Raw genomic sequence first — 15,163 nt, forward strand, 5'->3', positions numbered from 1 at the left:
TAATGATTTTTCAGTTGTTTCTCTTAGGTTTTCTAGTCTTAAAATTATTAAATTAGACTTTTATTCCTTCCTCACCATTATTATATCTCTTATTCTTATTATATGTCCTACTACATTAGCCATAACTCTGAGAGACTTTTGGTAGTAATGGTGGTTTGAGGCCTGCTTTTGTTGAAAGAGCTTCCTAGGTGGCCCAGTGGTAAAGAATCCTCCTGCCAATGCAGGAGACACAAGAGACTCAGGTTCAATCCCTGGGTTGGGAAGATCCCCTGGAGAAGAGAATGACAACCCACTCTAGTATTGCCTAGAAAATCCTTTGGACAGAGGATGGTGGGCTATAGTCCCTGGGATCTCAAAGAGCTGAACACAGCTGAGTGAGTGACCACAGAATACACCTCAGGTTTTTACATTAAGCATAATACCAGCCATGGTTTGATGCCGGCTGTTTTCTTAGAATAAGATAATATCTAGCTACTTATAACTATTACACTTTTTGTCTTTTTAAAAATAAAAATAGGTACTGATTTATTTGAAGCTTTTTTAGCAACTGTTGAGATTGTTTTTAATGGTTGATTATTGATGTATTGATTATTAACCTATTAATGTGTTAATAGGTTTACTCATATACTTGCCTGCCTTGAAATGTACTTGACAAAGTAGATTATTAGTTAACTTTCAATTGAGTTCTGTCTGCTGCTATTTAGTATATTCATAATTCGAAACAGATTTAATGGGAGGAAATTCTAATTTTTAAAAAATGGTATCTTCCATAGTAGATGGAAATAACTAAGACCATTATCAACTCCAGTCATTAAAATATCTATCCTTCTACTCTAGGCTTGCTGCTGTTGTCTTTTTAGTAAAACTCTAAAAGTCAGGGAGTAGGTGGTAACAAGAGACAAGACCATGAGTCTTAAACATTTAAAATAGGAGAATTCTACCAGCTCAGAAGATCTAGCAATTAAAAAAAATAAAAAAGCGAGGAATGATACTGGTAGATGACTTCTGAGCAGTAGAGTGAGAATGAAAAAACTCCTGGGATACCAGAGTCAGTGTATACTGCTGCTAAGTCACGTCAGTCGTGTCTGACTCCGAGTGACCCTGTAGACGGCAGCCCACCAGGCTCCCCCGTCCCTGGGATTCTCCAGGCAAGAACACTGGAGTGGGTTGCCATTTCCCTCTCCAGTGCATCAAAGTGAAAAGCGAAAGTGAAGTCGCTCAGTCGTGTCCGACTCCCCTACTGGAGTGGAGTGCCATTGCCTTCTCCTGAGTCAGTGTATAGGATAAATAAAATGTCTAAGCAAACATACGCTTCAGATGTCCTAAAATTAGCATTTCAGCTGGTATTTGTCAGGATTCTTAAAATGCACATGTTTTTGTTTGTGTGTGTGTTTGTTTTGAATGCTGCTAAGTATGAACTTTTGGTTAATTTTGTTGAATATTTTTTTTTCTCTTTCCCCTAGGCATTATATGAACTTCTCAAGTGTAACCATAATATAAAGGAAGCAATCGAAAGATACTGTTGCAATGGCAAGGCATCTCAAGGTAAGAAGCACTTGGGATCAAGAGAGGGAAAGGACAGGGGCTGGTCTTTGGGACCAGAGTAAGCAAAGTATCACAAAGGACGGCGTAGTCTTGTCACACTTTTGTGTAAGATCCGTGTGCATCTTCATAGCGAGTAATTTTTCCTTTTCTTGCCTTCTATTTTTAGACATACCAGAGATTGTTCAAATACAAATTAGTTACCCCCCTGTCACCTCCAGAACAAAGCAGACCCCAGAGATGACAGTATATCCAAAGTAATTAATAAGAATGATTTTATGGTTTCATTGGGGGAAAAAGTTGTTTTTTCTTTCTCAAACCAGACAGGAAATGAAAAGGAGATTAAAAAATTTAAAAAGAAACATATAATATATTCCAAACATGTATAGTAAACATGCAAGAAGTATATTTTTAGTAATCATGTAACTATTATTATAGTGCTTAGGTTTTGATTTGTGTATGTCAAGGAAAATGGTTAACTTTAATTTCAATATTTTTGTCATATAAATGGATTGCATGCACCACAGCTTTCATTAAGTATGTAGAGTGAAATAATGCTTAATAATATAATATAAATAAACTTGGAAAAATATAAAAGCTGGAAACAATGCATCGAAACTTGTGGATGAAATAGTCTATTGAAAGGTTTCCTTGTAGTAGCTGCTTTTCTGAAAAAATTATTTTAAGCTCTCAAAACTCTGAAATGCTAAGTGCATTTAATTTTTCTTTAGTTCAAGGTTTCTAAGATTTTCTTTTTCAGTCAAACTGTTTTTCACCTTTGTGGTGGACTGCTGTGAATGGCTTTGGGGACCAGGCCTCCACTGTGAGTGGGGCACTTCAAGTCTCCTCTGCTTCAAGTAGATTTAATGCATCAGTATTAATATCTGCTGGGAAGTTGAATGGGACTTAGTCTTTTGAGAGCATAAGCTGTTTTTTATTCCTTTTATATTTCTGCAGTATAGCACTCTGCAAATTGACTTTAAATAAATATGTGTTGATTATTTATGGTCTGTAATTAAAAGAGACCATAAATGATTTTGATGTAAGACCGAAGTAAGGCTTTTCTTTCCATAGAGGAAATAGCATTTTATTTTTTTCTAATTAAAAATGCTCATTGTTTTTAAAAAAAAAAATCAGAAAAACAATGAACATAAATTGTAGGGAAAAAAATAAATTCTTGTCTCATTATACAGAGAAAAAAACCCAATGTTTATATTTTGGTAGTCTAAATTTTTTTAGTTAGGATTAAGGACTTGTATGTGTGTGTGTGTGTAGAAGTTTATAGTTTTTTATTAGGAAACCATACTGTAAGTAAATTAGTGATTTGTATATATGAGTTTTGAGACCAATTTATTTTGTTTTAAATTTTCTTTAGAAGGAATGACTGCATGGACAGAAGAAGAATGCCGGAGCTTTGAACATGCACTCATGCTTTTTGGAAAAGATTTTCATCTTATACAGAAGAATAAGGTAAGTTAGACAAATTAGACATAAACAAACAGAAAAATTGCTTAGTGATTACAATGAATATAAGCAACTAATTTATAAGTCACTTGGGTCGGGGGGGGAAGCTATAACTTGTTAATGCTCCCATGCTATTAACATATTGGTTACTTTCTGATCAGTCTTTCTGTAAATTCAATGTCATGTCATCTAGTCGCTCAGTTGTGTCCGACTGTTTGTGACCCCATGGTCTGCCAGGCTCTTCTGTCTATGGGATTCTCCAGGCAAGAATACTGGAGTGGGTTGCCAGTTCCCTCTCTAGGGGATCTTTTCGACACAGGAATTGAACCCATGTCTCCTACATTGCAGGCAGATTCTTTACGATCTGAGCCACAAACCCAATACTGCTCTCTGAAATATAAAATCTTTAAAAAGCAGTAGGCCTAGAATATTGAATAGCAATAGACATTGAATATCCAGTTAAATATTTCAGAATTCTAGTTTCCTTAGGACAAAAAGAAAGTATAAACAAATCATATTTTAATGAGAGATAATTATCTCAAGCTTTTTAGAATATATACACACTTTTAAAAAAATTGACTTTATTTTTTAGAGCAGTTTTAAGTTCATAGCCAAATTGAGAAAGTAGAAGTCCCATGTATTTCCTGCTCCTGCACATACATGGCTTCTTCCTCCATCAGCATCCCACACCAGAGTGGTATATTTGTTACAGCTGATAAATCTACATTGTCATATTTTTATCCCCTAAAGTTTATAGTTTACATTGGGATTCACTCTTTGTGTTATATATTCTATGGATTTTGAAAAATATATGACAATACCTATCAACCACTGTAGTATCCTACAGAATAGTTTCAGTGACCTAAAAATTGTGTCATATACTTGGAATCATACAGTATGTAGCCTTTGCAGATTGGCTTCTTGACTTAAATAATATGCATTTAAAGTTCCTCCATGTTTTTTTGTGGCTCATTTCTTTTTATCACTGAATAATATCCCATTGTATGGATGTATCAGTTTGTTTATCCATTTACCATTTGAAGGACATCTTGATTGCTTTCAAGTTTTGGAGACTTATAGTTAATGTGTTTATTGAAAGGTATACTTTATTTCTTGGTTTAAAATGCTTGTTCCTATATTATGATCTTATAACAAAGCCACTAATCACAATAGAGGTTCTAAAACTTCCTTATTGTGTAATTAAGCAGGGGAGAAAGTGTTTATTGGGTAAAGATACGGAATTTTTTTCTGTACATCTGAATTCATACCTTTAGCTGTGTATAGTTAGAGAAACCCTAGTCTGGATGTGGAGCCAAGTTGAATGAGGCTCAAATTTTATTATCATTTTTTATTTTCTACCAGACTTTGTTGCAGCTAAGAGATGCATGATAGAGGAAAAATCTTGCCTTTAGCTGGCAATCATCTTAAATTCCAGATGCGGTTGAGTACTGATCCCTTTACAAACGGAGTCTCTTTTGGGTCATGGAGCCCTTTGATAATCTGGTGAAGCTGCACCCTTCTCCCTAGAAAAGTGTACTTGAATGACATTTTGGGAATTACTATATCCCATTGAGGCTCATTCATGGATCACTCAGGGTTAACAAGTACCCTTGGTACAGTCAGAATCATGGTGAAAGTTCAGTGAAGAAAAGTAAAGTATGTCAGTGTTTTAAGATTTTCAGTAAAGGTGTAAGATAATTTCTGGATGCACATTTATTATTATTATTACATTCTGATTTAAATAAAAAGCCTTGTGCTTTTAAAGGTAGCCTCATTATTAAATAGTGTGAAAATAAAAACAGTTTACTAGTAACATATTCAGAATTTCATAATTAGAAAGATAGAAAATAAGACCCATGGGTGTTAAAAAAAAAAAAAGTTACTAAAAATGTGTAGAATTTTTTGCTTTTTAAAAAAAATTCAACTTTTTTTATTAGGTGAGAACTAGAACAGTTGCTGAATGTGTAGCATTCTACTATATGTGGAAGAAGTCTGAGCGTTATGATTACTTTGCTCAACAGACAAAATTTGGAAAGAAACGATATAACCATCACCCTGGAGTTACGTAAGTACCCTGGGCTTGATTTCAGGGATTTTTGTTTTTAACTGTGATAAGCAGTCATAGCATTATTTGGGTGTGTTTTTTAGGGACTATATGGATCGTTTGGTGGATGAAACAGAAGCTCTGGGTGGGACAGTAAATTCTTCAGCCTTAACTTCTAACCGACCTGAGCCTGTACCTGATCAACAGCTAAACATTCTCAACTCTTTCACTGCCAGTGATTTGACAGGTAAGAACATTTTTTAGTGTAATGTGGGACAGAATTATATCCTCTTTGTCACATGATGTAGGACCACTTACTGAAACCATTTCTCATTTCTTTTTAGCTTTGACCAACAGCGTAGCGACCGTCTGCAATCCAACGGATGTGAATTGTTTGGATGATAGCTTTCCTCCACTGGGCAACACGCCCCGTGGACAAGTCAATCATGTGCCTGTTGTAACGGAGGAGTTACTCACCCTGCCCAGCAATGGGGAAAGTGATTGTTTTAATTTATTTGAGACTGGATTTTATCACTCAGAGCTGAACCCCATGAACATGTGCAGTGAAGAGTCAGAAAGACCAGCAAAGAGATTGAAAATGGGCATTGCTGTTCCTGAATCCTTTATGAATGAGGTTTCTGTAAATAATTTGGGTGTAGACTTTGAAAATCACACACATCATATCACCAGTGCCAAAATGGCCGTGTCTGTGGCTGACTTTGGCAGTCTGTCTGCCAACGAGACCAATGGTTTCATCAGTGCCCACGCTCTGCATCAGCATGCCGCCCTGCATTCTGAATGAAGTGAGTGAAGGGCCCAGAAACAGTGGGTGTGCAGTACCAGTACCAGGAAAGTATCAGGTTTGCTTAGTCTTTCACTGGAAGTTTGAACTTTTTTCACTATGACATCAGTGATGTCAGTATGTATAGAACTATATCTTGATTTATCAAGAGTATTTTCATTTTCAATCCATAAATGTGGAAATGAACTATGATCAGCAGAGTTGGGAACTAAGATTGAACTCTGTGGTGCAGCTTTAAGCTCTGCTTATCTCTTCCTCATCCCCAATACCTCTTCCCCACTCCCTTCTTTTTCTATTCTTTTCTGTTCCCCACTGCCCTCACTCCCATTTTTAAAACCTGTAGACAGAGGCCACCAGCTCAAAACCAGCACAGATGTTCTGAACTGAATGGAGTGGCTTCTATTCGTGTAAATTCCTTTTGCCGTAATGGATGCAGTGGAATAACAATGTTTACAGGTACCGATCCTGATCCCTGCTCAATGTAGCATTTTTTGGTTTTATTTTCTTAATTAAATAAAAGCAGGGGTAGGTTTCTTTAAACTGCACAAACATGCAAGGATTTTTTTAAAAATGGAAACTTCTCTCATGTTATTCAACTAGAGCACTTCAGTTTACAAAACAGCAAGTCCATCTTTATAGAAGCCAGCACGAGGAACTGCGTGCAAATTATGAAGACGCTTGCTTGGATCCTGTTTCAAAATTCTAGACCAGGGCTACCTTACACAGAATTGGTCATTTTACTGCCGGAAGACTTCTGTGTAACTTCATTTATTGGCTAAAAAATTGGCATTTGAAAATACGGAATTTAGATGGGGTTTTGTCCACCATTATCAAGATTGTAATCATAAAAACCATACCGGTCGTTGCTAACTTCGTTTTTCCTGAGGCAGTTGACTTGCAGGGCACAGTCGACAAAGCCAAGGACGTTGCCACTTAGACTGGTTTACATTTGGGACACTTTTTCAGTTGTTGTGTAGTGCTGCAGTTCAAATGTTAATATTTAGGTGGGATTTCTAGATCCTACACATAATGCAGTAGAACCTTGAAGTACATTTAAACTTTTCTGTTTAGCTTGGACCAGTTGGCAAGAAAAAATGTGAGTTTCTATCTGAAATACAATGGTACGTTACCACTTTTAAGTTCTAAAAAGTGATTGACGTTCAGATGCGTCTCAAAACTCACTTTTATTTTTATTCTAAACATTGTGAATGAGAAACCATTGTCATAAACTCTGGCCATTTTTGCTCTGTAGACATGCATCTTTAAGTTATAAGGTGAATTCATGCAATATGTAATGCAGTGTTAGGATGTGATAAGCTTTGCTTTTATAGTTCAGTTAAAACACAGAATTTTCCTTTTTTTTTGCACCGTCTTAATTAAAATTTTCAATTTCTACTAGTTGTCTTGCTTTGCCAAAACTTAAATATTTGGCTACGTTGCTGATATTTTTAAGTATAAGTCGCTTCAAGGTTGTGCTGATGAATAGATAGAATGTAGTGACCTTAGTGATGGAAAGGGAGGGTATTTATTATACAAACTGTGAACTGCAATGACATCCTTTGTTTTGGATGATTTGTATTCTTGTTTTTCTTTGCAGCATTTTAATGAAGATTGCTTTGAAGTGTTTACGCATTAGCACATTTACTTAAAAAGTTAGTTTAGCACAGTGGACGAAAGTAGTTAAATTAATAACTTAAAGTCAGTCTCTAATTTATACATCTAAAGTCAGCATTCCTGTATGCACACAGTAAATAATGGGTAGCCTGGGCTTTTTGTTGCTTTCAGATATTTTTATCCAAGTTATCAGCTTCATATTGCTGTGGTGGTGTGCTAAACTTTGAACCTAATTTCTTTTGTTAAAAATGAATACATCTATAATTTAGTAAGATACTGGCCATAATCTTCCATTGTTATAACTTTAATTTTTACTCTGGGTTTACAGTGGCTGGTCTGTATAAAATAATTTACACAAAGATGACTGAATGCTAATACCAGTTGCACTTAATGAACATGCCCATTCTCAGTAGCTGATGCAGTAATATATTCAGTTTATCTATGCATTGCTGGGATCTTGATATAAGATGGAAACAGTGTTTCTTATCTAAAGTTTTGATTATCAGCAAGTTGAATGGACACTTTAGTTATTTAAATAAAGATTTTTGACCAAAATCCAGAAATGATATGAGAGAAAAATAAATTCCAGCTAGTTTAATAGATTTTTAAACACCAATCTGATTTTAGCCTCTTAGAGAGTGCTAACTAGCTGGTAACGTTTACTTTTAATTCCTTGTTAAAATGAGGCAATAATTTGCAAGATTTTTGTATATATATGTAAATTCTTCATATCTTTTTAGATCTAATTCAGTATTTTCTGACTGCTTCCTCCATGTATGATACCATTTTTGTGCATGCTTGATGTGACATTCATAAACTGTACCCCTCTGGCTTTATTCATGTAAAATAACTATTTATTGAATTTCCTTTTAAATCTGGGTTTACTGGGTTTTTTTTCCTCTCTGTTTAAGCATCTTAACAGAGAATTTGTTACTGTTTCTTAGAAGAATTGCGTTTGAGAGCGTGAAAATAACTGATTTGCAGTCTTATGGAGAAACAATAATGCCTTTATTATTAAGTGTTAAGCACAATTCTTATAACAAACTGTGATAAATTCTGTTTTTTCTTTGCCATATTATTTTCATATGAACAAACCAAAAATCCACGGTGAGCAGTTGCAGTGTTGGCTGATGTGTCTTTTTATGTACAGGGGGTTTGAAGAGGACAGCGGATTCATTTAGAAGTGAAACTGGTGCTGTGATTATAGCAATACTTTACTTTTGTTAGTTGTACTCCACTTTTTCATGCTAGCTTTTTCAGTGTTTAGTTTTCCTCTTGTTATGGTCAACTGCTGAATTTACTTGAAGGATGTAGAATACTGTTTAAACAATACTAAAGTCTGTACAATTAGGTCAAAGAACTGTGCAATTGTTTCCTTTTTAATTTTTACAATTGAGGGTCATAATATTTGAGAACATCAAATCTAATAGAGCATAGTGAAACTATTTAATTTAACCAAAGTCTCTAGTAAATATTTCAACTTTGAATGTAAACTAATGAATCAACCTGACCACCAAGGAGATTGTTTGCCCAGAGTTTCAAAGCACATTGTCTACAAATGGAAATTGAAATAATTTATAAAAATATTGACAGTACTATGTTTTTTTAAAAGTTCTTAATTTTTTCACTGAAAGGAGGAAACTGTTAGTTTTATTGTTAAATGTGGTAGATATTAAAACTCCTCTTAGACGACCAGTGATTCCAGTTGTCCCGGTTTGAAATAAGTACGCCGTGAGTATGAGATTGATTAGTGACAATCAGAACAAGTTTTAGTATCAGATGTTCAAGAGGAAGTTGCTATTGTTGCATTGATTTTAATATTTGTACATAAACACTGATTTTTTTGAGCATTATTTTGTATTTGTTGTACTTTAATACCTGGTGTACAGTTCCAGAAATAAAAATCTGGAAATCTTTTTTTTTCTTGGTTCGTGTGAGTATTTGCCACAAATAGATTTTATCTAATGACTCTTAAGCTATAACACATGGGCAGATATTTAACACTGTTAAGTAGGTTTTAGATGTAGTAAATTATTTGATAGGTAAATACAATTGATGGGTGAAATAGTTTTCTTTAAATCCTCTAATATAAATGTCCATCTATCAATACAATAAAATTCTAGCTATCTAAAAGTGAGGATTATATGTACTTTTAGTTTCATTCAGGAAATACTTATTGAATGTGTGTTACGTTTCAAACACTGTTCTCAGTAACTGTTGTCATTTAGGGAGACCTGAAATCTGAAATTTGATTAGATGTTATTATTTCATAGAATATTTGTAGTAAACTAGTCTTCCTTATTATAATGTTCATAGTTTGGTTCAGTTCAGTTCAGTCACTCAGTCGTGTCTGACTCCTTGCGACCCCATGGACGGCAGCATGCCAGGCCTCTCTGTCCATCACCAACTCCCAGAGTCCACTCAAACTCGTGTCCCTTGAGTCGGTGATGCCATCCAACCATCTCATCCTCTGTCATCCCCTTCTCCTCCCTGTCTTTAATCTTTCCCAGCGTCAGGGTCTTTTCAAATGAGTCAGCTCTTCACATCAGGTGGCCAAAGTATTGGAGTTTCAGCTTCAAAATCAGTCCTTCCAATGAATATTCAGGACTGATTTCCTTTAGGATGGACTGGTTGGATCTCCTTGCAGTCCAAGGGACTCTCAAGAGTCTTCTCCAACACCACAGTTCAAAAGCATCAATTCTGCACTCAGCTTTCTTTATAGTCCAACTCTTACATCCATATATGACTACTGGAAAAACCATAGTCTTGACTAGACGGACCTTTGTTGGCAAAGTAATGACTGCTTTTGAATATGATGTCTGGGTTGGTCATAACTTTTCTTCCAAGGAGCAAGCATCTTTTAATTTCATGGCTGCAGTCACCATCTGCAGTGATTTTGGAGCCCAAGAAAATAAAGTCTGTGACTATTTGCATTGTTTCCCCATCTATTTCCCATGAAGTGATGGGACCAGATGCCATGATCTTAGTTTTCTGAATGTTGAGCTTTAAGCCAACTTTTTCACTCCTCTTTCACTTTCATCAAGAGGCTTTTTAGTTCCTCTTCACTTTCTGCCATAAGGGTGGTGTCATCTGCATATCTCAGGTTATTGGTATTTTTCCCGGCAATCTTGATTATAGCTTGTGCTTCATCCAGTCCAGTATTTCTCATGATGTACTCTGCATATAAGTTAAATAAGCAGGATGACAATATACAGCCTTGATGTACTCCTTTCCCAATTTGGAACCAGTCTGTTGTTCCATGTCCAGTTCTAACTGTTGCTTCCTGACCTGCATACAGATTTCTCAAGAGGCAGGTCAGGTGGTCTGGTATTCCCATCTCTTTCAGAATTTTCCACAGTTTATTGAGATCCACACAGTCAAAGGCTTTGGCATAGTCAATAAAGCAGAAATAGATGTTTTTCTGGAACTCTCTTGCTTTTTCAATGATCCAGTGGATGTTGGCAATTTGGTCTCTGGTTCCTCTGCCTTTTCTAAAACCAGCTTGAACATCAGGAAGTTCACGGTTCACGTATTGCTGAATCCTGGCTTGGAGACTTTTGAGCATTACTTTACTAGCGTGTGAGATGAGTGCAATTGTGCAGCAGTTTGAGCATTCTTTGGGATTGGAATGAAAACTGACCTTTTCCAGTCCTGTGGCTACTGCAGAGTTTTCCAAATTTGCTGGCATATTGAGTGTAGCACTTTCACAGCATCATCTTTTAGGATTTGAAATAGCTCCACTGGAATTCCATCACCTCCACTAGCTTTGTTCGTAGTGATGCTTTCTAAGGCCAACTCGACTTCACATTCCAGGATGTCTGGCTCTAGGTGAGTGATCACACCATCGTGATTATCTGGGTTGTGAAGATCTTTTTTGTACAATTCTTCTGTGTATTCTTGCCACCTCTTCTTAGTATCTCCTGCTTCTGTTAGGTCCATACCATTTCCGTCCTTTATTGAACCCATCTTTGCATGAAATGTTCCCTTGGTATCTCTAATTTTCTTGAAGAGATCTCCAGTCCTTCCCATTCTATTGTTTTCCTCTATTTCTTTGCATTGATCACTGAGGAAGGCTTTCTTATGTCTCCTCGCTATCTGGAACTCTGCATTCAAATGGGTATATCTTTCCTTTTCTCCTTGGCATTTCGCTTTTCTTCTTTTCACAGTTATTTGTAAGGCCTCCTTAGCCAGCCATTTTGCTTTTTTGCATTTCTTTTTCTTGGGGATGGTCTTGATCCGTCTCCTGTTTGGTAGACTCCAGAAATAACTTCCCCAAGTCTTCATCTTCCCAAGCTAAATATCTCACTTTGGCCTAATTTCACAAGTTTGGTCCCCGTATTTCACTTGTTCTGACCAGAGCTTTTCCTGTCTAGTTCCTTTCTTAATATGCAGTGATCAGATGGCACGTAATGTCGGTTTTGTACAAGGACAAGAGGACATCTTTGCTTCAGTTGCTCATCGAAAATCACATTTCTTCATTCACAGATACCAAAGAGCCTTGATGAGCAGGCCTCCCTGGTGTACACATACACAGAAGTGCCTTCAAAGTGGGGAGAAACACCAGTGTTTCTTGGCTGAATACAGTGAAGTGTGCAGCCGAGTGCCATATGTGAGCACAGCCCTTTAGGCTTTTAGGGGAGGGAGGAGAGCCTAGTGAGAGCAGAGTAATCTAGACACTTGTAGACCTTAACCCATTCCATCCATCCATGGTTTGCTTTTCCAGCATGCTGCTTCTCTTCCTTTTTTAATGGTTGCATGGTATCTGTAAATTGGGTAGTTTGTTATACGCACTTCCATTTTTAATTTAAAATAGTCTTGGGGTATAGCACTGTTTAGGATTTCTCACCCAGGTAAGTGATCTCTATTCCGTGTTCTCTTTTCTGTGGCTGGCTGGGTTCTCTGAACAAAACTGCACAGGGTCACTGAAGTCCTAGTCCTAGATCAGAAATGCTCACATTTTTCAAGGCTTAATATACTATAGCTGGCATTCGCTTCAGTGAGAGACAAGCTTCATAGTATACCTAGATTTTTATGAGATTGTTTTTACACAAGTAAAGCTAACACTGCCATGAAGTTGTAACCAGGTGTAGAAATAATAAAAGCATTTCATAAACATGTCAGAAATGAAATAAGTCATTTATAAATCTTGAAAAGTTATTCCAGTAAGGAAAAAATGATTTTTTTTTTAATAGCAGTGTTTTCTTTTTAAAAAATAACTTCATCCCTCTAGTCCAGACCAAGTCATCATACTGGGCATTTTATCAGCAGGAACTGTTTGAATCTTCCAGGACCCTTCACATAGTAGGCATTCAGTAAACGTTTGATGAATTTGATGTTTGTTTCACTATATTACACTTAAGCTGATGGTAACTTTTCCCCCAACTTAAGATAGAAAAACTTTTAAGACAAAAGTTAAGAGTATAAAGAACAATCCTGATCGAACAATTAATGTTGTGCCATATTTGTACTCTATGTTATATGCATTTTTTAAAATTTTATTTTTAAACTTTACATAATTGTTAGTTTTGCCAAATATCAAAATGAATCCGCCACAGGTATACATGTGTTCCCCATCCTGAACCCTCCTCCCTCCTCCCTCCCCATACCATCCCTCTGGGTCGTCCCAGTGCACTAGCCCCAAGCATCCAGTATCGTGCATCGAACCTGGACTGGCAACTCGTTTCATACATGATATTTTACATGTTTCAATGCCATTCTCCCAAATCTTCCCACCCTCTCCCTCTCCCACAGAGTCCATAAGACTGTTTTATACATCAGTGTCTCTTTTGCTGTCTCGTACACAGGGTTATTGTTACCATCTTTCTAAATTCCATATATATATATATGCATTTTTTAATGAATTATTTTTAAAAAGTCTGACACTTCACTCCTAAATACCTAACACTACCACAGGAGTTAAATTTCTGTATTTAACATAAAGTTCTGGATAATAGGATCTTCTTGATCAACTAGCTTGGCTTATATATATATAGAATGTATAATTTTATTTTTGGCTGTACTGGGTCTTTGTTGCTGCACGAGGGCTTTTCTCTAGTTGCGGCAGGTGGGGACTACTCTCTGGTTGCTGTTCTTGGGCTTTTCATTGCGGTGGCTTCTTGTGTGGAGCACAGGCTCTAGGGTGCTCAGGCTTCAGTAGCTGAGGCTCCTGGGCTCTGGAGCACGGGTTCAATAGCCTGTGTGTTGCACAGGCTTAGCTGCTCCGAGGCACGTGGGATCCTCCTGGACCAGGGATTGAACCCGTGTCTGTTGCACTGGCAGGTGGATTCTTTACTGAGCCACCAGGGAAGCCCTTGGCTTTTTAACAAAGTGAGTTCCCCTTGTGGCACAAATAAAAGACAAATGAGGCTGAGAAAAAGATGCTCCCATGGACTTAGGTGCATAGACATCATAAACGCTACATAAATGAATGGGGAGCATTAGGGGTTGGCAGTTGAGGATTGTAAATTTCAGTAGCTTAGTTAGGCAAGGTGACGGAAAGAGCTATATGGCTATTGTGGGGGAGGTTTTTGGAGGCAGAACTAGTACAAAAACCCTGAGGTGGGAGTGTACCCCACAGTCTCAGGAGTGGCAAGGAGACAGCTGAGGCTGTGTGGAGAGAGCAGGATGTGAGATCAGAGGTAGTGAAGGACTCGGCATATATTCTAAAGTAGGAGTAATCAGAGTTCTGAGCAGATGCCAGCAGGATCTGATTTGTGCTTAAAAGAAATCACTCTTGGCTGTCTATTCTGAAAAGGGGGCAGGAATGGAAACATGGAAAGCAATCGGGAGGCTACTGAAATTACAGTAAACTTAAGTGAGAAGAGCTGTTGGTGTAGCAGTAAAGAGGGTCAGAATCTGGTGGTACAGGTGCCATAGAGAGGCCCATAAATAACGCACTCCCTATCCAAGTATGGAGCTGAGGGTTGGATGCAGGAGTCAGGTTGATGGAGATCAAAGTAACTCCTCCGAATAGAACTGGAGAATGTGGCTTCAGAGCTGATGCCAGGCCAGCTCACTTGATACTCCACCTCTGAACTAGACTCACTCCTTTCCTGGCTGGGCTGACTACAGGCTACTTGCCACCCAGGGCTGAGAACCACCCAGAACAGACTACTGGGAGAGTCCACAGAGAAGGAACTAGTGGGGTTGGGGCCATGGTGTCTAATTCTTGTCTAAAAATAATCTCAGAGAATCATTCTTCCTCCAAAAGGTGGAGAGAGAGGCAGAATTACTAATGGAAGCCCACTAAACATGAGACATGGGGAATAGGTATTCCTCCCACCACCATCTTTTAACTATATTTCCATGCCAAAACAATCTCTCTTACAGTCTCTTAAGCTTTGTAGGTGTGCATGTGTGTGTAAATGTTCAAATAGAGAAAACAGTATAATGACTCCCCATTGCCCCCTTAACCAGCTAAATCTTGAAATTACACACAAACCCCAATTAACTCATGCTGCTGCTGCTGCTGCTGCTAAGTCGCTTCAGTCGTGTCCAACTCTGTGCAACCCCATCCCTGTGCAACCAGGCTCCCCCGTCCCTGGGATTCTCCAGGCAAGAACACTGGAGTGGGTAGCCATTTCCTTCTCCAATGCATGAAAGTGAAAAGTGAAAGTGAAGTCGCTCAGTCGTGTCCGACTCTTAGCAACCCCATGGACTGCAGCCTACCAGGCTCCTCCATCCATGGGATTTTCCAG

The 15,163-nt window shown here is 37.6% G+C and overlaps 1 protein-coding gene across 1 annotated transcript in view; it reads left to right on the plus strand.

Annotated features, from left to right (window-relative positions):
* Nucleotides 1–9,384, plus strand: part of MIER3 (MIER family member 3) — a 29,448-nt gene extending 20,064 nt beyond the window's left edge. The window contains exons 9-13 of the mRNA XM_027520037.1: nucleotides 1,464–1,545; nucleotides 2,918–3,012; nucleotides 4,944–5,071; nucleotides 5,155–5,297; nucleotides 5,395–9,384. Of these exons, the coding sequence (XP_027375838.1) occupies nucleotides 1,464–1,545; nucleotides 2,918–3,012; nucleotides 4,944–5,071; nucleotides 5,155–5,297; nucleotides 5,395–5,852 (906 nt within the window). The 3' untranslated portion in view covers nucleotides 5,853–9,384. The remainder of the gene's footprint in view (nucleotides 1–1,463; nucleotides 1,546–2,917; nucleotides 3,013–4,943; nucleotides 5,072–5,154; nucleotides 5,298–5,394) is intronic.
* Nucleotides 9,385–15,163: the final 5,779 nt, after the last annotated feature.

Source organism: Bos indicus x Bos taurus, chromosome 20 (genome assembly GCF_003369695.1).
Source record: "Bos indicus x Bos taurus breed Angus x Brahman F1 hybrid chromosome 20, Bos_hybrid_MaternalHap_v2.0, whole genome shotgun sequence".
NCBI classification, from domain to species: domain Eukaryota; kingdom Metazoa; phylum Chordata; class Mammalia; order Artiodactyla; family Bovidae; genus Bos; species Bos indicus x Bos taurus.